At 37.9% G+C, this 27,782-nt stretch overlaps 1 protein-coding gene across 1 annotated transcript in view; it reads left to right on the top strand.

Moving 5' to 3' along the window:
* The first annotated feature begins 2,783 nt into the window (after positions 1-2,783).
* LARS (leucyl-tRNA synthetase) overlaps positions 2,784-27,782 on the top strand; it is a 67,765-nt gene continuing 42,766 nt past the window's right edge. Inside the window, exons 1-12 of the mRNA XM_029216905.1 lie at positions 2,784-2,956; positions 9,573-9,691; positions 11,502-11,589; positions 11,987-12,067; positions 14,222-14,356; positions 16,828-16,989; positions 17,625-17,737; positions 21,709-21,772; positions 23,727-23,794; positions 23,914-24,139; positions 26,667-26,754; positions 26,837-26,913. Coding sequence (XP_029072738.1) covers positions 2,951-2,956; positions 9,573-9,691; positions 11,502-11,589; positions 11,987-12,067; positions 14,222-14,356; positions 16,828-16,989; positions 17,625-17,737; positions 21,709-21,772; positions 23,727-23,794; positions 23,914-24,139; positions 26,667-26,754; positions 26,837-26,913 — 1,227 coding nt within the window. The 5' untranslated portion in view covers positions 2,784-2,950. The remainder of the gene's footprint in view (positions 2,957-9,572; positions 9,692-11,501; positions 11,590-11,986; positions 12,068-14,221; positions 14,357-16,827; positions 16,990-17,624; positions 17,738-21,708; positions 21,773-23,726; positions 23,795-23,913; positions 24,140-26,666; positions 26,755-26,836; positions 26,914-27,782) is intronic.

Raw genomic sequence — 27,782 nt, 5'->3', positions numbered from 1 at the left:
TGTCATATAAAGGTTGGGAGGTTAGGTAAATATGCATGAAAAACAAATATAAAGAGACTCAGAGACAAGCCAAAGCTAGTTATAGCTTTATGCATCTGAATTTAGAAATGCTGATTCAATTGAATTGAGTAGAGTGACCGGTGGGGTGGGTTTGGAAGAAAAACAAAATAAAATAAGGCGGAAGTGAGTTCTGTTGTGGCATTTTAAAGAATGAGCACAATATGGTCTGATAGTTGGTGAAGGCATACCACACAATTATATGGTGATAACTAGCTCAGTTAGGCTAGGAAAGAGATTATTATGCGGTGCAGGTAAGCTTTTTCTATTTTAATCAGATTCAGATTAGTGTTTATAGATCAATTTTCCTAAAATAGTAATAAAAATATCTGACATTTTAAAGTGCTTACTGTATGCTGGGCATATATATACAGGGTTTATACCTAAATACATATTATTTCTTTAATCCTCTATGAGGTACTTACTATTATTACCTTTATTTTACAGTGGTTAATTTAACTGCCTGAGGTCACTCAGCTAGTAAATGATGAACTTGGTCTGATTCAGAGCCTGAGCTAATATCCACTATGCTACCTTTCTAATTTCATTTATCTAGAGGGGGTAATCCACATGGCATAGCAAAGAATCAATAATTCCCAATTAAAAAGCCATATTACTAAGCTGTAATAACTTTCATTTTCTAAATACCTCTTGACTCTGTTTACCTTTCTCTTTACTGTCACCACTAAAGTCTAAACTACTGTCACCTCTCACCTGGACAACTGCAACAGCCTTCTGCTTCCAGTTTTGCTCCCTTTCAACCGTTCTTCAGAAAGATCTCTATGAAACACAAATGGGACCATGTCCCTTCCTTACTTAAAACCCTTCCATGGCCTCCCATCGCTCCCATAGCTTCAGTGTTTGCCTCTTCCACTAGAAGGAGGTGACTGCACTTGTCTTGTTCAAGAGTTGTATTTCCAGCATCTAGGATAGTGCCTTGTATATAGTATAAGTGAATTAAATTTTTGTCGAATGAATGAAAACCAAGTGACCCTTGAAAAATATATTTGTCACTTAAATAGGAAAATTTAAAAAAATGCAGTTGGAGGCATGGAGGTAGGTTTTTCATAATTTTCATAATTTGTCATCACACCATCACTTCTTTATTTTCTTCTTTAATGGCTCATGCACTTTAGACTGTAAGTTCCATGAGGGCAGGGGCAGTGTCTGTCTTGTTCCCTACTATACCTTACCTCTATGTCATGTTCATAGGAGGTATTTAATAGATATTGGTTGTATGAATAATTTCAATAACCAACGTGGATTGGAAGCTGATGAGTCAAAGATGACAAATAGTACTGGTTAGGGCAGAATTGGAACAGGAAAGCCTAAGCCTAGTTATAAGAGCTGTGGATGATGAGGATTCTTTCATTCATTCAATAAATACTTATAAGGCACCTACTATGTGCCAGACACCGTGCTAGGCAGCCTCTGCTATCATAGAGCTTAACTCTAGTGATAAATCAACAGGCAATTAAAATTCAGTGAGATAAATTTCCCAAGGGAGGGCGGGAAGGGGGTGCTTCAGAGAATATTTAGGAACAGACATTCAACCCAGACTTGGGCTGTCAGGAAGTGATGTCTAAATGGTTAGTAGCTAAAGGTAGAGAGTGTGGAAAATGATGCGGAGTATTTGTACGTGTAAGAGCCTGGAGGCAGGCGAGCCACTGGTAGGTTCTCTATAACCTAAGGTTCATTCTTAACTTCCTTTCAACAAATTTTTATTGAGCCCATACCACGTGCCAGGCATTGTGTTAGGCCATCATTAAATTTATATTTCAAAACTGCTGAAAAATGTAAATACAATATATATTACACATATATAATTCAAAATTTATTTTTGTTAAAATTTTTTTCCCCTCTATTCCATTAGGAAGACACACTTCTGGGCTGGGCACACCTCCACCCCTCCAAGTGCTTTGTAGATCCTTAATGATTATTTATTGAATTAATAAAGGAATGCATGTGAGAGTAACTAATCTGACCACCAGAAAGTGAAAGTCTTGGATCAGCACTTTTCAATACATCTTTGTTTGATGATGGAAATGTTCTATATCCGCACTGTCCAGAGACATAGTAACAACTAGGCACGTGGACTTTCCAGCACATGAAAAGTGGCTAGTGCGATTGAAGAAATAAAATTTAAACTTTACTTAATTTTAATTAATTTAAATAGCCACAATGTGGCTAGTGACTAGTACTTCAGACAGCTCAGTCTTGGTTGGTGACACGGATGAAACAGTCTGAGCTTGGCACTGGGACCAGGTGGAAGGCTTCCAGCCTCTCCTTTAATAAAATGGAGATTGTTAATAAGTGGCTACAAAATGTCTAAATTCTGAACTTTTGAATGCCACCGACAGTGATAAATATCCGTGCACAACGGCAACGCATAATTAGCACCTCAGTCACTGAGGACGAATACACCTTGCATCCTGGCATCCTGACAAGACACCCAAACCAGCTCCATATGGTGAAAAGGTTGAACGTGGGCTATGCCCACGTCAGTCAGGGCGCACTCGCGGCAGTCTGCGACACCGAACTGCATCATGGGCTTTGTAGTTCAACATGCTCATGACGTCACTACCGGGTCCCCTCTGAGTGGCTTATCGGGTACACTTCCGTAGCCTGTTGTCCTCTGGGAAATGTAGTCAATAGATGCCTGCAGGACGTGGGGTCTAGGGGTCTGGGAACTACGATTCCCAGCAGGCTATGAGATGCCCCCGGAGGTACTTAATTAGTGAGCCCGAGATTGCCTCATCAGGTGCGAAGTGTGTGCTTTAGTGTCGTGGTAGGCCTGGCTTCGCAGAGAGGGAGGGGAAAGGTTGTAACCACTCCTTCGAGGGGGATCACCGAAGTCACCGTCGTGGGTTTGCACAGTCGGACGGGCGGCGCCATGGCGGTGAGTTTTGGCGGGAAGAGGGTCCGCTACGCCTGGCCTTGGAACCCGGCTGGTTACCTGCTTTCGCCAGAGTCTAGGGGCCCCATGTGGTAGCCACTGTCCTGAAGGGAAGAAATCCTTTTCTAAAGAATGGGGAGGCCTTGCCTCCCACGTTTAAGGCTTGGCTGTTGTCAGGATGTGCCTTTTCTTGCTAGCTGATGAGCGAGGCCCTGATATCTTTAACTTTGTAGACTACTTCATGTCACGTGTGTTATTTCACCAAAGTTTCTAAAAACTGATTTGGAGAAAGAGGAGTATGTGACATTGATTTCTCCTTTCAACAAAAATTTTTTGAGCGCCTCTTTGTAAAGTAGACAAACATTTCTGCATTCATGGTGTTTACGTGTGTGTGCGCTACATTCTAAAGTATGTGGTAAAATATGTCAGGTGCCGGTAGGTGCTATAAACAAAAAAAACAGATCAGGAAGGGGTAGATCAAAAAAGGCTTTGCTGAGGTGGCATTGTGGCAGAAGGTAAGGGAGCAAGCCATGCAGCTGTACGGAGGAAAAGATTTCCGGGCAGAGCCAACAGTGTGAGTGGAGTGAAAAACAAGGAGGGTTGTATGTGCAAAGGGCTGTCATCCAGGGGGAGGTGATGATGATGATGGATGACGTGTGTGTGTGTGTGTGTGTGTTGGGGGGTAGTGGTGGTGGTGGTTGACTGGTGGGTGGATGTAGGTCATATAAAGCCTCGTAGGTCCTGTTTGAAGAGTGTGTTCAAGAATGAATGGGAAGAGAGAGACTGGAGATAATGAGTATGAACAACTCTTCTGAAGAATTCTATAAAGGAGAGCAGAGGAATGGGGTAATAGATGAAGGTTAAAAGAGGTTTTTGGTTTTTTTTTTAAGGACAGGAGAAATTATATAGTGGTTGTATGCTTATGGAAATTGTCCTGTAGAAAGGGAGAACTGATAGAGAAAAGTGATGTTCCTGTATAGAACAGAGGGGGTGAGATCAGATCTACTAAGAAGTAGAATTTTAATTCATTTGGTCCCATTCTGGAGCTCATTCTCTTAATTATTGTACTATTTGCAATTGTAAACTATGGGGAAATTTCTTTTGCAAGCACCTTCCTGTAATGAAAGTTTTCTAACTCTGGAAGAAACCTTACCAATAGTAAAGAATATAACATAATAAACATGGAGTAGCATGGATATAAAATTAGTTTTTATATTATAATTGAATTTGTAAAGAGCAAGCAATGTAATTTCCTTCATATCATAGGAATATTTATTTTATAGAGGTTTTTTTTAAACTTTTTTTTTTTTTGTGGTACGCGGACCTCTCACTGCTGTGGCCTCTTCCCGTTAAGGAGCACAGGCTCCGGACGCGCAGGCTCAGTGGCTATGGCTCACGGGTCCAGCCGCTCCACGGCATGTGGGATCTTCCCGGACCGGGGCACGAACCCGTGTCCCCTGCATCAGCAGGTGGATTCTCAACCACTGCGCCACCAGGGAAGCCCGGTTTTGACAGTTTTAATACCTTTTAGTTACATGTCAGACTTAGAGCTGGGGATTTGTTGTAATAAAGATAATAGTCAACTTTAAATTTTTTGTTTTAAAATTTTTCATTTGGAAAATTTAAATAGTGAGCAAAGTAGAAATAATAGTGTTATGTACTTCCATGTGCCCATCACCCCACTTCAATAATTGGCAGTTCAGGGCCAATCTCGTTTCAGTCGTACCTTCCCCAGAACCTCCTCCTCCACCTGTCAGGATTCATTTTAAACAAACTCAAGGCGCTGTATCATTTCATCCATACATATTTCAGTAAGTTTTTAAAATATAATGAGATATTCTCTTAAAACATAACCACAATGCCATTTTGACATCTGATAAAAAGCACGTGATGTCTAGTTGTCTCTCTGTGATAATGGTTAGCATTATTGAGCGTTTACCATGGGGCCGGCACTGTGCTAAGTCCTTCATGCGTATTATCTCTTAATCCTCATAATAATAGTACAAGGTAGATATAATTATTATTCTCATTTTATAGATAGAGAAATGGAGGCTTAAAGAGGTTAAGGATCTTGTCTAAGTTCTACAGCCAGTGGTGCTAGGATATGGCCAGAGTACTAAGAGAAAGCAGAAATAAAAGTCAGAAGATGAGGGTTTTTGTCCAGCCTGACCATTTGCTGGCATAATGATCTCTGAGCTTCAGATTCATCATCTTTGTTTTGTTTTGTTTTGTTTTGCGGTACGCGGGCCTCTCACTGTTGTGGCCTCTCCCGTCGCGGAGCACAGGCTCCGGACGCGCAGGGTCAGCGGCCATGGCTCATGGGCCTAGCTGCTCCGCGGCATGTGGGATCTTCCCGGACCGGGACACGAACTCGTGTCCCCTGCATCGGCAGGCGGACTCTCAACCACTGCGCCACCAGGGAAGCCCCAGATTCATCATCTTTGAAATGGTAATCGCTGGTCTGCCCACTTCTTAGGGCGATTGTTGCCCACCTCTTAGGGTTGTTGTTAAGATCAAATAAGTTAGTGTGCATAAAAGTTAAGAACTGCAGAATACTATGAATATATGGAAAAGTTTATTATCTAGTTCATTGGTTCTTTATTAGGGGTGATTTTGTCACCCAGAGAACATGTGGTCTGGAGACTCTGGATTATCACAACTTGGGGGTGTGCTACTGGCAGCTAGTGGGTAGAAGCCAGGGATGTTCCTAAACATCTTGCGGTGCCCATGACAGCCCCTGAAAACAAAGAATTATTTGGCCCCAAATGTCAGTAGGGCCAAAGTTTAGGAACTTTGCTCTTGTTAAATAACCTTTTAACTAGTTAAAATGATCAATTGTTGGGAATTTCCTGGCTGTCCAGTGGTTAGGACTCTGTACTTTCACTGCTGAGGGCATGGGTTCGATCCCTGGTCGGGGAACTAATATTGCGCAAACCAAGCAGTGCGGCCCAAAACAAAACAAAATGAAACAAAATGAGACAAAACAGCAAACCAATTGATTAGTTGAGCAACCAATGAAGAAATTGAGACTCAGATTGATCAAGTGACTTGCTCAAAGTTATACAAGTTGATGCTGGGGCCAATATCAGATTTCATTACAATTGACCTTTGAGTTTTGAGGAATAAGTTTTTCTGAGAAGCAGAGACCTCAAAGAAGAGCTTTTGTGCATTTAGCACGCTCAGTACAGTGAAAAGAAACACATAGTTCTAAGTAACTTGTGAAGACTGTTGCTTTCATGGGTGGTTGATGTCATTTTTAAGCAAAAAATATTTGTCATGTAACTTCTGTGTCTCTTAGCATTGGATGTGGTGCTGAGGTGACTATAAATGTTCTAAAAGTTGCTGTCTGCCAGGAGTTTACAACCCAGTTGGGTAAATATGAGAGATTATTTGGTTGCATGCAGTGGAAGCCAACTCAAGTTGGTTAAAGGAAAGAGGAATTTACTAATGATACAGTGGGATTTCATATGACGCATGACCCTAGCATAGGAGGTACAACAAGGCTTCATGAGGCCTTAGATAATTTTGCCTTTGTGGGCTGCTTCCTCTGTAAAAAAAAATATATTAGAAATTATCTTTGACAGCTGTGTTGTATAAAGACAGATATATTAATATTATATATTAAAGATTTTTCTTCTATCCAAAAGTTTAATTTTTTCTTCTGATTCTAAAAGATATTAAAATATTTTGTTGAGCCCCTAGAAGTATTGTGGGCCCTAGGCAGTGTGCCTGTTCCACCTACAGATTAAGTTGGCTATTAGGAGTTGTACAGACTGTTTTAAGGGCCAGGTGGAAGTGACTGACTTTCTTCTGCTCAAAACTCCTTTGCCAGAACCTAGTCACATAGCTCCAATCTGAATTCTCCTGGAACCATGGAAGAGTATGCTTAACTGCCTTTGCTGCACTACCCTAAGTAAGGTTGGGCGTCTGTTGCTGAGGAAGAAAGGGAGGGAATGGATATCGCATAGGCAAACCATCGTCTCTGCCATAGCTTTTTTTCAAATGGTAGTTCTTGCATGTTAAAATTGAAAACAGGGGTCAGCATGTATAGGAATAGAGAGACTTACTTATAACTTACAGGTTACTTGTTAAAAAGAGGATTTTGCAGTAAGAGGGGGCCAAGGAGCTGAGGGTCTAAGTGAAGTTGGTTGGTAGCAGGAATGGAAAAGAGTGAATAGATGGAGGGCCTTATTCTTTCTTGGAAAAGGAAATTCCTTATGCAGCCACATTTAGTTTTATGGAAATTCTTGGGAAAGAGTCCAAATTGCTTAGCAACTTGACTCAAATATGCAACCCAGTTCTTAAGTTATTTTGTTATGGCCATGGTATGCAAAAGCTGGCAGTGTTACTCATTTCTCTTTTTAAATCTTTAAATGTTCAACACATATTTGAGAGCTGCTACAAGCTTAGACATTGAGGATATGATGAGAAATGAGGCACAGTCCCCACTGTGAACAAACTTATAGTCCTATGGGGAAGATAGACTGATACTGATACTGCATGATTAGTGCTATCATAGAGGTAATACTGGTAGGCAGGAACATATTAAGAATGGTACCTGATACACTCTTGGGGAATCAAGGCAGGTGATCAGCTGGGACCTGAAGGATGAGGTAGCCAGGCAAAGAGATTGGTGGGGTATGAGGGCGGGGAGAATAGCTTAAACAAAGGCCCAGAGGGGAGAGAGGGAGCTTGGCACACTTGGGAAAGTGCAGGTGGCTTAATAGGCCTGGAGTGGTGGTGAGAGGGAAGAGGGAGGGGCCTGGCAAAGATGAGATAAGAAGGGCCTTGAGTGCCAGGTTTAAGAGTATGGACTTTATCCAGAGAGCAGTAGAGAACCTCTGAAGAGGAATTGACTTGATCAGATTTGTGTTTTGATATAAGTTCTACTCACAGCAATTACGATCTGGTCAGGATTTATAGAAATAAAAAATTTACTTGTCATTTTTATTTTCCTTTGGTACTAGAGAAACTTATGTCCATGACTTTTCAAATGTGGAATTCTTTCTTATTTCCTCTCTGCCTTTGTGGCAGGGTTCTTTTAATCCATCATTGCACCTCCCCTTGTAAGCTGACATTTCATCTTTCTGTTGCTTGTCCTCTTCTATCTTAAACTTGCTTAAAAAAATAAAAAGGAATAGTAAACTTGATTTACTAATCAAATCCTTTGATTTAAAATAAAGAAAACTAAAGGAATTCCCTGGCGGTCCAGTGGTTAGGACTCTGCAATTTCAGTGGGGAAGGCTGGAGTTCAATCCCTGGTCAGGGAACTAAGATCCCACAAGCCGTATAGCATGGCCAAAAAAAAAAGAAAGAAAGAAAGAAAGAAAAAAAATATAAAACTGAAAATAGTAAAACAGAGTTGACAACTCTATGGTAGATTTGTACTGAATCTTACCCAATTTTAGTACTCTTATTTTTATTACATAATACACAAGGTATATTTAAGATAGTTATTGAAGAAATAGTGGTAAGTTTAGGGTTTTTTTAATTGCACAGAAGTCCCGTTTGCATAGTACTTCAAATTTGTGTAACCATTTTTAAAAATAGCTGTCTAAAAATCCAGTATATCTGTGATATGAGTAGAAAGCATGTTTTAAATAGTTGGGTGGAAGGACAGAGGGAGACATGACATGACATGGCAAGGTCACTTGCCCTGTAGGTTGTAAAGGTATTCAGTATAAGTAGAACCAGGGTATTTTCTCGATTGAAAATGCTGCAGAATCTGGAAATGTTAGCGTGTAAGAAGGGGAAGAAAATCTAATTTCGGTTCAGATAATTTCGTACAAGAAAATAAAATTCTAGAAACTAATATTAAGTTTTCAAAACAGAATTAGATTGTGTATGGTCCATTGGTATCCAGCTTTCCCAGTTGCCAGTTACATAAGTCCCATGTTCCACCTCGGCTGTAGCACACGTGCTTTTAGTAGCTGATTCTTTTTCACAGAGTCCCATACTGAGAGGGAAGTTCTAATCCTTTTTCTTTTTCAGAGTTAGAGTGATCACGTATGTTTTTTCCTTTTATTTTCATCCAAGGGTGGCATAAGGGATGATGGGAATGTTGCCAGGTAGATCCAATATGCTGGAGGCATGTTTGCCGTTCTGTTTCATTTTAATTTCATATTAATAGCCTGTTAACCATTTTGGAGAGAAGTTCTTCATCAGCTTCCTTGAAAAAAAGAACACGCAGATGACTAATCCTCTCTCAGCCTCTACCCATTAGGCCTCACCATCCTCCTTTGGTGGGCATAATTGCAGCTGGGCAAGCAGGCACTGCACCATCCTATGCTTTTCTAAGTATTCATCTATTTTAACTAAATAGGAACATTTGACAACGGTGTTATATTGTAGTATCTAATTAAAAACAAGTATTTCACAGCTTTTTTATGTATTTAAGTAATTCTTTAGTCATCCCTTTGACGTCTGAAGTGGATAACCCTATCAGGTCATGATAGCCCTAATTTTTAGTCTTACTCATTTAAATTTAAAGATAACCATGGAAAAATTAATCTGTCAGTAAACAGCTCAGTTCTGTGTGAACCCAAATTTTTTTTTCTCTTTTTAAAGCAAGTCTGCTGAAATATAGAGTGTATTATTCTATCTCTTTTGTGTCCAATAGGAAAGAAAAAGAACAACCAAAGTGGACTTCTTGAAGAAGATTGAGAAAGAAGTCCAAGAAAAATGGGATGCCAAGAAAGTGTTTGAGGTCAATGCATCTAATTTAGAGAAACAGACTAGGTGAGTAATAGTTTGTGAAACTCTACACCTTGTGTTTCCAGAACCATTGGCTGCAGAGACTGCTCTGTGGAAGGAATAAGGCAGATTGTATTTACAATGTCTGAAACAGGAGGTAACTTCCACTTTCTCTATTTCAAATTAGCCTCCTCTTTCCTATGGAATCTTAAAGGATTTTTTCCTATGTAAAGGTTTTTTTAAAAACTAATATTTTTCATAGTTAGACAAAGGAAAATGTTTTGAAGTTTTATCTTTGCTGACTGATAATAGCAAGTCATTCTGTTACAGAGATTCATATTATAGTGATAATTATCTCCAGAGGCACAGATTATAAATTTTGAAGGATTTCTGTATTTAAAGATCTTATTTTATAAATCTGTATTGCCTTGATGTTAAGAATTGTTTATTAGAAGACAGACCGTAGATAATGATATGATATTGGGGAAAAACAAAGTAACTGCTGCAACACAGTACCACAGTAAATATATGCATCAATTATAAGATGCGTCACAATTTCAGATACGTTGGACTGTAGAAAAATGTGCTTCTTAGAGTTGAGGAAATGCACTGACAACAATAGCAATAATAGCTAATATTGAACAGGTATTGTTCAATATGCCAAGGCAATAGGAAATAGGCCATTTTTTAACATGCATATTCTCATTTAATGTTCTTAGTAACGCTTTAAGGTTACCAATATTTTAATTTTTGTTTTATTGATGAGTATACTGAAACACAGAGAGGTTAAGTAACCAGCTTAAGATTGCATGGCTAGGAATTGACAGGGCTTGGACTTCTTATCAGGACTTTCTGATTCCAAAGTCTATCCTTGCTACTAAGCTACACTCTAATGGAATTTTTTTTTTTTTAAAGAGAGGAAAAGAATTTGCTCTAATACAAAGTCTCTGGTGTTATACTTTAAACTATAATTTGAAGTTTCTGTTTGGTTCTAGAACTTTGGTCAAATCTAAGGTAATTTAAAGTAATCAAAAGTGAATTAGAAAGTGCTTTTGCTCAGTGAAAGAAAATGAACTGAAGAAACTTAGAAATATAACACTGAATGAAAAAAGCTCACGAGTGAAACTAAATGATGTATTGTTTAAAGGCATAGACTTATGTGCAAACTATTCAAAAACAAAGGAATGACAAAAGTAAATTTCAAGATAATGGTTCTGTCTGGTGGGAGGGTGGGGAGTAGCACACGGGTAGCTTCAGTGAGTTCATAAGTTGGATGGTGTGTTTACAGGTGGTCACTTATGAAGCACAGGTGTGCTTTATAACTTACATATGTCTGTTAGATACACTTGATTCATAGAAAAAAGGAGTATAACATAATACATTAAGCAGCTTTAAAAAGGTGCATTTTAAGGGAATTTACCACATATCGTGTAATTTTGAGGATGTTTTATTTTACCTGAGAGGCTTTGAATTGCTTTCTATATATCTAATGAAAGCATATCTCGTTTAATCAGTAAAACAGTAAATTAATTCAGTCTCCCTATTAATTTTTTTTTTTTAGTATATCATTTTGAACTCAGTATTTTAGCTTAAGTTAAACCTCCAATATTTGCTACAAGGATATTTAGTTCTTTAATAGCCACCTATAAATACCTTAGTTTTTCTAAATCAAAAACAAGTTTCAATTTTAGAGAGCTTTTAATTTCTGGATTTACAAATTTAATTTTCAATGTCTGTTAAATAACTAAATTTAAACAAGTTATTTATAGTAAGTGTCCCCATGACCCCACCCTTCATTGTAAAAGGAATTTAACATTTTCTTTTTTGTACTTTCTTTTTTACGATTGTTTTGCAGCAAGGACAAGTACTTTGTAACCTTCCCATATCCATATATGAATGGGCGCCTTCACTTGGGACATACATTTTCTTTATCCAAATGTGAGGTAAAGCTTCCTCTATGTTTAATATAATGGGATGGGAGGGTCTTTAATAAATACTATTTTAAAGAAAATAGCATCTATAGAATTTATTTCCTGTTAAGGGAACTTAGAATTCCTTAATTTTAAGCATGGTTTTTATGTTAAAGTAATTTAATTTTTCTATTTTCACATGCTGTATGTGTGTGTGTGCAGGGGTCTAGGTATGTATACATGTTCATAAGTAATTTCTAGGTTGGTGAAAAGACAGAAAAAAAAGGATAACTTTGGAATGACTATAAAATCTAACTGGTATTCTAAAGGAAGATGTGAAGAGGAAAACTCATGATCTTTGTGAAAAGTCAGAATTTTGTATTCGTCTAGCATTTAAATTTGTAGTTTAAATTGAATTTTTTTTCTATAGTTTGCAGTAGGGTACCAGAGATTGAAAGGAAAAACTTGTCTATTTCCCTTTGGTTTACACTGTACTGGAATGCCTGTTAAGGTAAGATTGCTTTTGGGATTGCTTTGTACTCTTTTTAGCTTAGAGCAAATTAAGCTTAAGTTAAACCTCCAATTCAAGAGCTTGAAATAGGATTTTCCAATATGTACTTCTGTATTACATTAGAGTGTTTTTTGAAGTGAACTGAATTTATTATCATGAAATTTAATTTTTAGAAAACATTTGGAGAAGTGCTTTAAGGGCACACATTAAGGTCTAAGTGATTTCTAAGTAATGCTGATATCTTTTGATTCCTTATGTATTCATATTTCTGTTTTAGAATTAGATGATAACTACTAACAAGTAAAATGGGCAGTGTTTTGTGCATTCATGGCATATATAGGCTGTTGGCATAAAATAATAAACAATTCTATCATATTTTGGTCATTTTTGCAAGTGTCTTAAATTTGTCATAAATTCATAATAAAAATAATTTTCAATAAATGATGGGCAAGAAAACTACAGTTGAAAGGATTCCCTAAATCCTTGGGACTTGGGAAATATATCTCATTTCTTTTTATTCTCCAGTCTTTTATTTTGAAAAATGTCCAACCTATAGGAAAGGTAAAACGATAATGCAGTGAGCACCCATGTACCCTTCACTTACAGTTACCAAGTATTAACATTTGCCACAGTGGCTCTAGTTCTGTCTCTCAACATACAATACATGCACACTTTCTTCTCCCTTTTTCTATGAATTCATTGAAAGTAAGTTGGCAGACATCATGACGTGTCACCCCTAAACACTTCAGCTTGTTTCTGTTGAGAACAAGGGCATTCTTCTACATTGTCATAGTCCCATTATCCACTCCACGAAATTGAGCATTGATGTATCCTTTCTGGTGGTTTTTTCCTTTTTATTTTGTGGATCACACTTTGCATTTGGTTATCACCAGTACTACATTGATGAGGTTGGAACTTCCCACTGTATCACATCAAAAGTCATATAATGGCAACTTGTGTCATTTTAGTGATATTAAGTTAGTAACTGCCAGATTTCCTCATTCTAAAGGTAACTTTTCTCTTTTCTAATTAAAAACTAATCTGTGGGATGATACCTTAAGAGCCTCTGAATATTTCGTTACCCAGTAACTCAGTGGTTTTAGCATCCTTTCATTATCTTTGTCTTTCAGTTATTGAATTTGTGGTTGTAAAATGATGACTTTCTAGTTGTCTCATTCTTGTTAGCTGAAATTCTTCATAGACATGTCCCCTCCCTTTTTTTTTTTTTTTTTTTTTTTTTTTTGCGGTACACAGGCCTCTCACTGTTGTGGCCTCTCCCGTTGCGGAGCACAGGCTCCGGACGCGCAGGCTCAGCGGCCATGGCTCACGGGCCTGCCCGCTCCGCGGCATGTGGGATCTTCCCGGACCAGGGCACGAACCCGCATCCCCTGCATCGGCAGGCGGACTCCCAACCACTGCGCCACCAGGGAAGCCCTCCCCTCCCTTTTTTGAAATTCACAGTTCTATATTTGTATTTTTCTCATAACTTTAACACTGTCTACTTGGTGTCATCTTTGTTTGTGACAGTGGACTCATGGTACAGCTGAAAAGAGCTGGGGTTGAAAGTGCAGGTTCATGTTGTAATTCTGCAGCTTACTAGCTTTATAACCTTGGATAAATCCCTTCATCTTTCAGTATTTGTATTCTAACTTAATGTCTGTCCTATCTACCTAAATTTCAGAGTCAGGTTTTTCTTTTAAATAAACTTATTTATTTATTTATTTATTTTTGGCTGTGTTGGGTCTTCATTGCTGTGCGCGAGCTTTCTCTAGTTGTGGCGAGCGGGGGCTGCTCTTCATTGCGGTGCACAGGCTTCTCATTGCAGTGACTTCTCTTGTTATGGAGCACGGGCTCTAGGCACGTGGGCTTCAGTAGTTGTGGGCATGCAGGCTTTAGTAGTTGTGACACGAGGGCTCTAGAGTGCAGGCTCAGTAGTTGTGGCACAGGAGCTTAGTTGCTCCGCGGCATGTGGGATCTTTCCGGACCAGGGCTCAAACCCGTGTCCCTTGCACTGGCAGGCGGATTCTTAACCACTGCACCACCAGGGAAGCCCCAGAGTCAGTTTTAGTTGGCCATAGAAACAACAACAAAACTCAAATTGTTTCCACCTTGAATTTTTAACTTTACCATCTCTAATGTTGTGTTTTTTTGTAGGCATGTGCTGATAAATTGAAAAGAGAAATAGAGCTTTATGGTTGCCCCCCTGATTTTCCAGATGAGGAAGAGGAAGAAGAAATCAGTATTAAAACAGAAGATATAATAATTAAGGATAAAGCTAAAGGAAAAAAGGTTTGGTGGTTTGATCATACTTATTTTGGTTGAAGTTTTATATTTATATTTGTCTGATTTATATGTACATTCCCAGTACTAGCATAGTACCTGACACATAAAAAATACTCAGTAATTTTTAAAAGTAATAAAGCAGAATTATCTTTCTCACTTTTTGATTGCCTTTTTTTCCCCTTTTTACTTTATTTTGACATAATTTTAGACTTACAGAAGAATTACAGGATTGTACAGGGTTCTCTTAGAATCTTAACCCAGTTACATCTTATATAACCATGGTACAGTTCTCAAAACTAAGAAACCAACATTGAACAATACTGTTTAAGAAACTACATACTTCATTTGGATTTAACAGTTTTTCCTTAATATCCTTATTCTGTTCCAAGATCCAGTCCAAAATCCCATTTTGCATTTCCTTCTCATGTCTCTTCTTCTGTCTTCCATGATCTTGGCACTTTTGAAGAGTACTGGTCAGATAACTTATAGAATGTCCCTCATTTTGGGTTTGTCTAATGCTTTCTCATGAGTAGATTGAGAGGTGATGTGTCTTCAGTGCATCATATGAGGGAGTATAAGATATTGATATATCTTATTACTGGTGCTGTTAACCTTGATTATTTGGTTTGGGTGGTGTCTGTTAGGTCTTTCTCCTGTGAAGATTTTATTTTTCCCTTTGTAATTCATGTATGTTTTGAGAGAGATACTTTGAGGCTATGGAAATAATACCTTGTTTCTTTTTTTGTTTTTAAACCATTGCATTGTATACTTTATATTTTAAAGATTTTTATTTATTTTGGCTGCATTGGGTGTTAGTTGTGGCACTTGGGATCTTCGTTGTGGCATGCAGGATCTTTTAGTTGTGTGTGGTATGCGGACTTCTTAGTTGTGGCATGCGGGCTTCTTAGTTGTGGCATGTGGACTCTTAGTTGTGACATGCAAACTCTTAGCTGTGGCATGCACGCAGGATCTAGTTCCCTGACCAGGGATCGAACCCGGGCCCCCTGTGCTGGGAGTGTGGAGTCTTACCCACTGCATCACCAGGGAAGTCCCAATATCTTGTTTCTTTTTATATATTTGCTCACTAATTTTAGCATTCATCATTGGATCTTCCCTACAGCGGTTATTGCTGCATATTTTGTTCTAATGGTGATTTTCAGTTTCCCTCATTCCTTCTATATTTATTATCTGGAATTCTTCTGAAAGGAAATGTTGTTCTTTCTCCCTCATTTACTTATCTATTAATTTCTTTTTTATATCAGTGTGGATTCATGCATATTTATTCTTTGGGTTATAATCTAATCCTATTGGGTTTTTTTGAGTTATTGTTATTGCTCAGATTGTTCTAGCAATGGCCATTGGGGGAATCTTTTAGTGGGCTCCTGTGTCCATTTGACATGCCCCCATCTTTTTTTCTCTTTTCTATTTCTTTCTTTCTCTTTTCTTTTCTTTTCTTTTTTTTTTCTTTTTGAGCACTTCTATACATTCAGGTGCCACAAGATGCTCCAGGCTCATTTTGTATTTTCCCTGTTTTAACCCCAGAGTCAACCACTTTTCCAAGGAGTCCTCTTTCCTTTTATTGAAATATGGTATTTAGAAACTAAGTTCTGAGTGCTAGTTATGCTCATTGTTTCTAGGTCCTCTCAGTAGAAAGAGCAAGGAAATATATGTATGTCTACTAACCCACTTATATGTACGTGTCTGTATTTATTTCTTTATACATTATAAAAAATTTCTTTATATTTTTTAAATGTTTTTTTTAATTAATGTAAACTCTTCCTTCCTTCCTTCCTTCCTTCCTTCCTTTCCTTTCCTCTCTTCCTCCCTCCCTCCCTCCCTCCCGTCTTCCTTCCCTTCCTTTCTTCCTTCCTCTCTCTCCCTCCCTCCCTCCCTTCTTCCCTCCCTCCCTCCTTTCCTCCATCTCTCTCTCACTCTTCGCAGTGTATCGTTGTGTTGGTTTGACAAGTGCATGGAGTCATGTTTCTACCACCACGGTACTATACAGAACAGTTTCCTCAGCCCCCGGATTCCTTGTCCTACCTTTTTATAATTCAGCCTTTTTGCCTACCTCCAGTCCCTGGCATGTGGTTACCTTTTTGATATTGGTAAATATTGGAAAAGGAGGAAACTCTTGTTAGCAGCTTATTCATAACTAAAAAAGGTGCATGTGGTATTTGAAAAAAGGAAATAGAGAAGGTTTGGTGCTAAGATCTTATCTTTGTGATGATAACTTTTTATGGTTCCACCTCTGTATTGGTAGTTATCTTTGGTGTCAGAATCCAGGTATCAGACTATATGGTTTGGCAAACAGAACAGTACATCCAGATCCCGCACTATTCTGACATGTCAACAGTATTGTTTTAGATTTAAAAAAACTACCAAATAGGATTATTCACTTAAAATTACTGTGGTCCTGGAATTTGTTAACCAGTTGTTAGTTATTCTTTGATGGAGTTTGGTTTTGCTGTTATTTTCAGAGTAAAGCTACTGCTAAAGCTGGATCTTCTAAATACCAGTGGGACATTATGAAATCCCTTGGTCTGTCTGATGAAGAGATAGTTAAATTTTCTGAAGCAGAATATTGGCTTGACTATTTCCCACCACTGGCTGTTCAGGATCTGAAGAGAATGGGTTTGAAGGTATGCCCATCACCCCCAGAGTTTAAGGAAATATGAAAAATACATTATATTTGTGTGATTGAATGAGATTTGGACTACCTCTTAATTTAGAATAGTATATTCCAGTAATGACTCAGTACTGTTATTGTCAGATTAGAACCACATGGGCCTCAATGTAAGCAATGAAGTACTTCAATATTTGTTGTTTTGGAATGTATATACATATATTAACAATTAGTAGAAAGGAATTCTATTCAAATAATATGAAGAAGCCCACAACATTGTAAATCAACTATACTTCAATAAAATTAAAAAAAAAAAAAGATAAGAAGAAGCCCAAGTGTAGCTTGAATATTGAGGGATACATAAAGGTGTTATGTAAATGCTCCTTCTTAATTTATTATAATTCCTATATGTTTAATAGGTAAATGTGTGTGTTTAAAAACTTACATATTAAGCACAAATTAACATAATTATGACGTATTATATATTTAATAGGTGGAACTTGAAATTTTTTGGTTTCCTTTGATATTTTTGATATAATTTTAAGTTGGAAAATAAGGAGTAGAAGAGTAAATAATTGATTCATGGGAATTCCTGTTCATAGAGACCATATAAATTTCTCAAAAATTACCTTTTCCTTTCTCCTTCTGTAGGTAGACTGGCGTCGTTCCTTCATCACAACTGATGTTAATCCTTACTATGACTCGTTTGTCAGGTGGCAGTTTTTAACATTAAGAGAAAGAAGCAAAATTAAATTTGGGAAGCGGTGAGTTTGTTGTCCTTCAGTATAATAAAGTAAAAATCATGTAATTCCTGCATTATAATTCAGTGTACCCCAGAGCTTACTTTTTTCCATTATCTTTTCTCTTTTTATAATTTCTCTTTTTGTTCTCTTGCTTCCTGTGAATTCCTTTTTGTTTGGCTGGTGTCTCAGTTTCTCTGAGCTGCTTAGTGTTTGTGACAAATAGAACCAGGGAGAATAGGGGTCTCACTAAAGATTCTCTCTTACGTTCTCACTAAAGATTCTTTTAAGTATTCTAGCCAAGTAGAAAAATAATTTTATTTGTGTTTTAGTTTATCTTTTTGCTCTATAAAATCTTCTATAAAGTTCTTCCTTGATTATGTGGATTCATTAAAAGCTATTTGCGATTTTTAAAAAATTTTTTAATTTTATTTAATTTTTTTATACAGCAGGTTCTTAGTAGTCATCCATTTTATACACATCAGTGTATACATGTCAATCCCAATCGCCCAATTCAGCACACCACCATCCCCACCCCCCTAGCGGCTTTCCCCCCTTGGTGTCCATACATTTGTTCTCTATATCTCTGTCTCAACTTCTGCCCTGCAAACTGGTTCATCTGTACCATTTTTCTAGGTTCCACATACATGCATTAATATACGATATTTGTTTTTCTTTCTGACTTAACTTCACTCTGTATGACCGTCTCTAGATCCATCCACGTCTCAACAAATGACCCAATTTCATTCCTCTTTATGGCTGAGTAATACTCCATTGTATATATGTACCACAACTTCTTTATCCATTCGTCTGTCAATGGGCATTTAGGTTGCTTCCATGACCTGGCTATTGTAAATAGTGCTGCACTGAACATTGGGGTGCATGCATTTTTTTGAATTATGGTTTTCTCTGGGTATATGCCCAGTAGTGGGATTGCTGGATCATATGGTAATTCTATTTTTAGTTTTTTAAGGAAGCTCCATTACTGTTCTCCATAGTGGCTGTATCAATTTACATTCCCACCAACAGTGCAAGAGGGTTCTCTTTTCTCCACACCCTCTCCAGCATTTGTTGTTTGTAGATTTTCTGATGATGCCCATTCTGACTGATGTGAGGTGATACCTCATTGTAGTTTTGATTTGCATTTTTCTAATAATTAGTGATGTTGAGCAGCTTTTCATGTGCTTCTTCGCCATCTGTATGTCTTCTTTGGAGAAATGTCTATTTAGGTCTTCTACCCACTTTTGGATTGGGTTGTTTGTTTCTTTAATATTGAGCTGCATGAGCTGTTTATATATTTTGGAGATTAATCCTTTGTCCATTGATTCGTTTGCAAATATTTTCTCCCATTCTGAGGGTTGTCTTTTCGTCTTGTTTATGGCTTGCTTTGCTGTGCAAAAGCTTTGAAGTTTCATTAGGTCCTATATGTTTATTTTTGTTTTTATTTCCATTACTCTAGGAGGTGGATCAAAAAAGATCTTGCTGTGATTTATGTCAAAGAGTGTTCTGCCTATGTTTTCCTCTAAGAGTTTTGTAGTGTCCAGTCTTACATTTAGGTCTCGAATCCATTTTGAGTTTATTTTTGTGTATGGTGTTAGGGAGTGTTCTAATTTCATTCTTTTACATGTAACTGTCCAGTTTTCCCAGCATCACTTATTGAAGAGACTGTCTTTTCTCCATTGTATATCCTTGCCTCCTTTGTCAGAGATTAGTTGACCATAGGTGCGTGGGTTTATCTCTGGGCTTTCTATCTTGTTTCATTGATCTGTGTTTTTGTTTTTGTGCCAGTACCATATTGTCTTGATTACTGTAGCTTTGTAGTATAGTCTGAAGTCAGGGGGTCTGATTCTTCCAGCTCCGTTTATTTCCCTAAAGACTGCTTTGGCTACTCGGGGTCTTTTGTGTCTCCATACAAATTTTAAGGTTTTTTTGTTCTAGTTCTGTAAAAAATGCCATTGGTAATTTAATAGGGATTGCATTGAATCTGTAGATTGCTTTGGGTAGTATAGTCATTTTCACAATATTGATTCATCCAACCCAAGAACATGGTCTATCTCTCCATCAGTTGGTATCCTCTTTAATTTCTTTCATCAGTATCTTATAGTTTTCTGCATACAGGTCTTTTGTCTCCGTAGGTAGGTTTATTCCTAGGTATTGTATTCTTTTTGTTGCAATGGTAAATGGGAGCGTTTCCTTAATTTCTCTTTCAGATTTTTCATCATTAGTATATAGGAATGCAAGAGATTTCTGTGTATTAATTTTGTATCCTGCAACTTTACCAAATTCATTGATTAGCTCTAGTCGTTTTCTGGTGGCATCTTTAGGATTCTCTATGTATAGTGTCATGTCATCTGCAAACAATGACAGTTTTACTTCTTCTTTTCCAATTTGGATTCGTTTTATTTCTTTTTCTTCTCTGATTGCCATGGCTAGGGCTTCCAAAACTATGTTGAATAATAGTGGTGAGAATGGACATCCTTGTCTCGTCTGATCTTAGAGGAAATGCTTTCAGTTTTTCACCATTGAGAATGATGTTGGCTGTGGGTTTGTCGTATATGGCCTTTATTATGTTGAGGTAGGTTCCCTCTATGCCTGTGTCTTTTGGTTGGAGCATTTAATCCATTCATGTTTAAGGTAATTATCAATATGTATGTTCCTATGACCATTTTCTTAATTATTTTGGGTTTGTTTTTGTTGGTCCTTTTCTTTTGTGTTTCCCACTTAGTGAAGTTCTTTTAGCATTGTTTGTAGAGCTGGTTTGGTGGTGCTGAATTCTCTTAGCTTTTGCTTGTCTGTAAAGCTTTTGATTTCTCCATAGAATCTGAATGAGATCCTTGCAGGGGAGAGTAATCTTGGTTGTAGGTTCTTCCCTTTTATCCCTTTAAGTATATCATGCCACTTCCTTCTGGCTTGTAGAGTTTCTGCTGAGAAATCAGTTGTTAACCTTATGGGAGTTCCCTTGTATGTTATTTTTTGTTTTTCTCTTGCTGCTTTCAATCATTTTTCTTTGTCTTTATTTTTTGCCAGTGTGATTACTGTGTGTCTCGGTGTGTTTCTCCTTGGGTTTATCCTATATGGGACTTTCTGCGCTTCCTGGACTTGGGTGGCTCTTTCCTTACCCACGTTAGGGAAGTTTTTGACTGTAATCTCTTCCAATATTTTCTCAGGTCCTTTCTCTCTCTCTTCTCCTTCTGGGATCCCTATAATGCGAATGTTGTTGTGTTTAATGTTATCTCAGGGTCTCTTAGGCTGTCTTCATTTCTTTTCATTCTTTTTTCTTTATTCTGTTCCGCAATAGTGAATTCCACCATTCTGTCTTCCAGGTCACTTATCCGTTTTGCCTCAGTTATTCTGCTATTGATTCCTTCTAGTGTAGTTTTCATTTCATTTATTGTATTGTTCATCTCTGTTTGTTTGTTCTTTAATTCTTCTAGGTCTTTTTTAAACATTTCTTGCATCGTCTCGATCTTTGCCTCCATTCTTTTTCCGAGGTCCTGGATCATCTTCACTGTCATTTTTCTGAATTCTCTTTCTGGAAGGTTGCCTATCTCCACTTCATTTAGTTGTTTTTCTGGGGTTTTATCTTGTTCCTTCATCTGGTACATAGCCCTCTGCCTTTTCATCTTGTCTGTGTTTCTGTGAATATGGTTTTTGTTCCACAGGCTGCAGGACTGTAGTTCTTCTTCTGCTGTCTGCCTTATGCTATTTTCATTTTAAAGGCAAATTTATATTTTACAGTCTTCTGTTTCATACCATAAAGCCAAGATCAGTAGATATTTTTCAGTGGTATTACCTTTGATGAAGGCAGAAAGCTTTCATTAAATAACTATGTTGGCAGTAGAACTCGCCATAAAAGCATAAAAATGATGTAGACATTTGCTCAGTTAGAAGTTTTAGTTAGAAGAAATATTGTGATGGTTAGGTGCAACACTGGCAAATATGTTAGGATAAAACTTGTACGTTATAATAATATTTGTCACTTATTTATTTTTTAGGTATACCATTTATTCTCCAAAAGATGGACAGCCTTGTATGGATCATGACAGACAAACTGGAGAGGTAATTATTTGTGCCATAGAGTAGCTATTGTAATAATTCTTTTTTTTAATAAATTTACTTGTTTGATTATTTTTGGCTGTGTTGGGTATTCGTTGCTGCACGTGGGCTTTTCTCTAATTGCGGCGAGTGGATGCTACTCTTTGTTGTGTTCAGGCTTCTCATTGCGATGGCTTCTCTTTGTTGCGGAGCATGGGCTCTAGGTGTGCCAGCTGTAGGCGCTCAGGCTTCAGTAGTTTGACACGCGGGTTCAGTAGTTGTGGCACATGGGCTTAGTTGCTCTGCGGCATGTGGGATCTTCCTGGAGCAGGGCTTGAACCCGTGTCCCCTTCATTGGCTGGCGGATTCTTAACCACTGTGCCACCAGGGAAGTCCCTATTGTAATAATTCTTAATGTGGGCATAGAGTTTAAGAAATAGATTAGAAATCTAAAAATCACTTTATTTCAGTGCTGAGGTGTATAGTCATGATACTCTTGTGGCTGTTAAGCCAGAGGCAGAATGTCATCATAGGTACCTGTATCTTGTCAAGGACCTTGCTACTCCAAGAGTAGCACTAGGTTCAGCTACATCAGCTTGTGTTAGAAAAGCACATTTTTGTTTGTTCGTCTGTTTTTTGTTTTTGTTTTGTTTCTTTGGCTGCTGTGCCTGGCTTGTGGGATTCCCCGACCAGGGATCGAACCCAGGCACTTGGTAGAGAAAGCGCAGAATCCTAACCACTGGACTGCCAGGGAAATCCTAGAAAAGCAGATTCTTGAACCTCACCCCCAAATTGCTGAATCAGAAGCTCTGGGGATGGGGCCTAGGAACCTGTCTTAATGTGCTCTCAGTGTGATTCATATGCCTGCTAATGTTTGAGAAGAACTGCTTGGAGAGTGCACTGCTCTAAAAGGAGAGCATGAGGAAAGGTAATGAGATATGTGGTTAACTGATGTACACAGATTCCATTTATACTTGCTTTGGTCACATGCCTACTTACTTATTTCCAAAGTACTTCCAGCCATGCATGACATCAGTTCATTCTACATTCCTGTAGGACACATTAGTGACGTTATTCCTTGTAATACTTGAATGAAGTAAGGGTAAGTCATTTGCCTAAAGCCTTGGCACAGTAAATCAACAGCAATGCCAGGATCTGAACTTTGCAGTCTCTATGAGTGTGTCATTCTTTGTTACCACCTTTGAACACATTTGTAGTCTAGCAACTACCTTTCAAAATCAGCCTTCAATTATGATGTAACTTATTTGACAGAAATGAGCGTTAAATCAAAATTTTGAAAGATTTGAGGGCCTTCAGAGGCCCAGTTTACTATGCTAAGTTTTAATATAGTCAGTGGTAGCAGTATCCTAAATTTCAATAGTACATCATAGTTTTTCACAGCATTTTCCTATCATTATCTTAGGTTTTCCTCAGGACAGTCCTGTATGAGGCACAGCACAGTTATTTTACAGATGAGGAAATGAAGGCTCAGAGTGATTGTGACTCCTTGGGTCAAGCCATAAGTGAGGGCCCAATCTAGGTTTTGAATGCACATCATCTGACCCCTGGTCCAGTGTATGTCTGTGATGACTGCTCTGTAGGATTGATGTTGGTTGTATCTTCTAACTCCCATTTTGGCAAACACTATTTTGGCTGATTAATCCAAGTCACTTCATTTTTTTTTTTCCTTCTGTTCTTCCCTCTCAAGGGAGCTCTTAGCAAATCTTACGTAGTACAGTCTGGGCCTCCTTGATCGGTTTTGGTCTGGTGTGGGGTGGGACGGTGGTCTTCAAGTCATTTTTACACATTAGGCTTCCATGTGGTCAGCACACCACTGGCAGTCTCTTCATTGGAAGAAAGAATTATTCTAACAATGCAGGAACCCATCTTAGAAATTTGAATCAGATCTCTCACACAGACTAGTAGGTGTAATCCAAGCCTTTCTTTCTCCCTTGAATTTTTGTTTTATTTTGTTTAGGGTGTTGGACCTCAGGAATATACTTTAATCAAGTTGAAAGTGCTTGAGCCATACCCATCCAAATTAAGGTAGGTTTGCTACCTACCTTAATAGGTAGAAGAATTGTTGCTTCATCTTTTTGAAATATCAGATAGTTGTGATGGAATCCATAATGTTTTTTGCATAAATGTATATTTTTTCTTCTTAGTGGCTTGAAAGGGAAAAATATCTTCTTGGTAGCTGCTACTCTCAGACCTGAGACCATGTTTGGACAGACAAACTGTTGGGTTTGCCCTCATATGAAGTACATTGGATTTGAGACAGTGAATGGAGATATATTCATCTGCACCCAAAGAGCCGCAAGGAATATGTCATACCAGGGCTTTACCAAGGACAACGGAGTGGTGCCTGTTGTTAAAGAGTTAATGGGAGAGGTAAGTTGGGTAGCAGACTTTATTTTAGTGCATGAATTTAGAGGAAAATGTCAAAAATGAAGCTTGAGAAAACATTTTAAAAAACCTTTTAATTGAGGTATGCGTTACAGTCGAATGTGTTAAGTCATAAATGTGTATATTTTTGGTGTGTTTTCAAATGTGTATACAGTCATGTAAGCACCACCCAAATCAAGGTATAGAACAGTTCCAGCACGGCAGAAGGTGCTGTCATGTCCATTTCATGTCACTGCTCAGCCTGCTCCTGCAGAGGTGACCACTGCCATGACTTCAGTCACCAAAGATTAGTTGCTCTTCTTGAACTTTACACAGTGGAATTGTATAGTCTGTACTTTTTTGTGTTTAGCTTCTTTGGCTAAAAGAAGCTAAACACAAAAAAGTACAGACTATACCTTTTCCATGTTGTGTGTAGGAGTAGTTTTTTTTTTTTTTTATTGCTGTGGCGTGTTCATTGTGTGACCATATCAGTAAAATAGTATTTTTGAATCTTACATTGCAACTCAGTAACTATCTGGTTGGAAAATACAGACAGTCCTCCCCGAGAGATTTAATAGCTGTGGTAGACACTATATTACTTTTTTAATATGATTACCTGCATTCCTGGAGTGGAATTGCAGCCGCTTTTTTTCTGAAAAGGAAGTCTTGGTTGACCTTAACTAAATCTAGATGGTTACATAGCTCTTATCCTTAGAGTTTATTTACTTATCGGTATTTTTGAGTGTGTTTTATTCCCTTTGGTAAATGCTGATCGTTGGTATCTTAATAAATAATCTTTTAAAAGAAAAGGATGAGTAGAATACCATCTCAATTCTCCTTTTGAATTGGAGAGTTTATTTCTTACTTATTTTGTAAACTTATTTTTTGACTAGATTACTAAATATTCATAAGACTCAAAATTCAAGACGAAAAGAGGGAATTCCCTGGCAGTCCAGTGGTTAGGACTCCATGGTTTCACTGACGAGGGCACAGGTTCAATCCCTGGTTGGGGAACTAAGATCCCGCAAGCTATGCAGAGCAGCCAAAAAAAAAAAAAAAAAAAGACAAAAAGCTACACAAAATAGTCCCAGTCACTCAATTCTCCCTTCCATAGGCAGTCAGGAAAATCACTGTCTTGTGTATCCTTCCAGAAGTATTTCATGTGTATACAAGCAAATACGTATATATATATACTTTTGCCCTCTCTTTTACACACAAATGGCAATGTATTTTATCACATTGTCTGTGTTTTACTTTCTTTTTTACTTAACTATAACTTGGTAATTATTTTATCAGTAGGTAAACATCTTTCTTGTTCTCTCTTTTCTTTTGGGTTGTGCCATGCAGCTTAAGGGATCTTAGTTCCCTAACCAGGAATTGAACCTGGGCCCTTGGCATGAAAGCACAGAGTCCTAACCACTGGACCTCCAAGGAATTCCCTTTGTTCTTATTTTTTACTGTTACACAGCATTTTGTTGTTTGGCCGTGCCACAAATTGTTTAATGATTCTCTATAATGGGTAGTTGAATTGTTTCTTCTGTTATAAGCAGTGCTGTTACATCTTATTAGTTCCTGATGTTAGAGTTCTGTCTGAGAAGTTTTTAGGAACAGTATTAATGACACCATTTTTTTCCTGTTCTTAAATGCAGCTTTTTTCCATGTTAATTTGAACAGATTCTGGAATGAGGAAAATGGGTGGTATAAATTTAAAAATAGCTTTCAACCTTTAAGGCTATTATGATATTTAACCTTTATCCTATATGACTGTAAATTCCGTAAGCAGCTTATGTATATGAATAAAGTGGAAGGGTGGGAACTATATGGAATTGAAAAGTGCATTCCTTAGGTAAACAAGCAGCTGCAAGCTGTTTGTGTGTTTTGTTTTGTTTTGTTTTTTTGGCTGTGCTGAGCGGCATGTGGGGTCTTAGTTCCCTGACCAGGGATTGAACCTGAGCTCCCTGCATTGGAAGCGTGGAGTCTTAACCACTGGACTGCCGGGGAAGCCCCGCAAGCTTTTTGTTGATATATGAGAATATGGGTCCAATATTATCCGACCTTCTGATTTTTTCTTTTAAGATACATCTTTTTAGTTCAGTTTGTCTTCCTAATTATCATTTAAAATAGAGATACAATATTCTATCTTGTTGATGTTTCATATTTTATTAAGTGATTTTTTTATCATTTAAAGTTTTAGTTTCCAGGTTTTGCTAACGTAGTTAACACAGCATTGGGGAGATTCTCAAAGAAAAAATAATTCTTTTTCCTGTGAGGTAAATTCCTAGGATTGGATTGCTGGGTCCAAGTTGGATTCCTATATTGTTTTCCTCAAGCAATGTATAAGTGTACTAATTTCCTCACAACCTTGCAATATTTGGGTATTATAATTATTTTCAATTATTTTTAGTCTAGTAGGTATAAAAGAATGAGTGTTGTTGATTATTAGCTTCTCAGGGCTTAAAATGTTAACATTGTTTTAAATTTTAATGATTAGAATAAGTTACTTCTGTTTTATGCTGATCTTTTTCTTACATAGGATATTCTTGGTGCGTCACTTTCTGCGCCTTTAACATCCTATAAGGTGATCTATGTTCTTCCAATGCTCACCATCAAGGAGGATAAAGGTAAAGAGTTTATTTCTTTCTAGAAATTCTTTGCGAAACACATTCTTGTTATATTAGTTAATTCTACAGTTTCTTTTATAAGGTACTGGTGTGGTCACAAGTGTTCCTTCTGACTCCCCTGATGATTTTGCTGCCTTCACAGACTTGAAGAAAAAGCAAGTGAGTATCTGTGTTTCATGTTCCTATTTCCTCTTCATCATCTCATTGGTTAGGTACCACTGAACTAATTATTGGATTAGGCTAAAAAGCTATGCATGTATCTTTGAAATGCTACCTTTAACCTGTTTCTTGATATTTATATGTTTTTCTATGATTTGAATTTTAAATATCGATGTAAAATTTATGGAATCTTTTTTTTTTTTTTTTTTTGGCTGTGCTGTGTGGCATGTGGGATCTTAGTTCCCTGACCAAGGATGGAACCCACGCCCCGCTGCAGTGTAAGCGTGGAGTCTTAACCACTGGACCGCCAGGGAAGTCCCCATAGAATCTTTAAGACTTACTTTTTTAGAGCGGTTTTAGGTTCATAATAAAAATCAAGAGGAAGGTACAGAGATTTCCCATATACCCCCTGCTTCAATGCCTGCATAGCCTCCCCCATTATTAGTATCACTCACCAGAGTGGTACATTTTTTTTTTTTTTTTACTGAAGATGAACCTACATTGACACATCATAATCACCCAAAGTCCGTAGTTTACCTTAGGATTCACTCTTGGTGTTGTACATTCTGTGGATTTGGACGAATGTATAATGACATGTGTCCATCATTATAATACACAGGATTTTCACTGCCTTAAAAGTCCTCTGTGCTCGGGCTTCCCTGGTGGCTCAGTGGTTGAGAGTCCGCCTGCCGATGCAGGGGTCATGGGTTCGTGCCCCGGTCTGGGAAGATCCCACATGCTGCGGAGCGGCTAGGCCCGTGAGCCATGGCCGCTGAGCCTGCGCGTCCGGAGCCTGTGCTCCACAACGGGAGAGGCCACAACAGTGAGAGGCCTGCGTACTGAAAAAAAAAAAAAAAAAAAAAAAAAAT

The sequence above is a fragment of the Monodon monoceros genome, unplaced genomic scaffold (genome assembly GCF_005190385.1).
Source record: "Monodon monoceros isolate NGI ecotype Baffin Bay Population unplaced genomic scaffold, NGI_Narwhal_1 Super_Scaffold_12, whole genome shotgun sequence".
NCBI classification, from domain to species: domain Eukaryota; kingdom Metazoa; phylum Chordata; class Mammalia; order Artiodactyla; family Monodontidae; genus Monodon; species Monodon monoceros.
The sequence above is the reverse complement of the archived record's forward strand: the minus strand, read 5'-3'. Positions and strand labels throughout refer to the sequence as shown.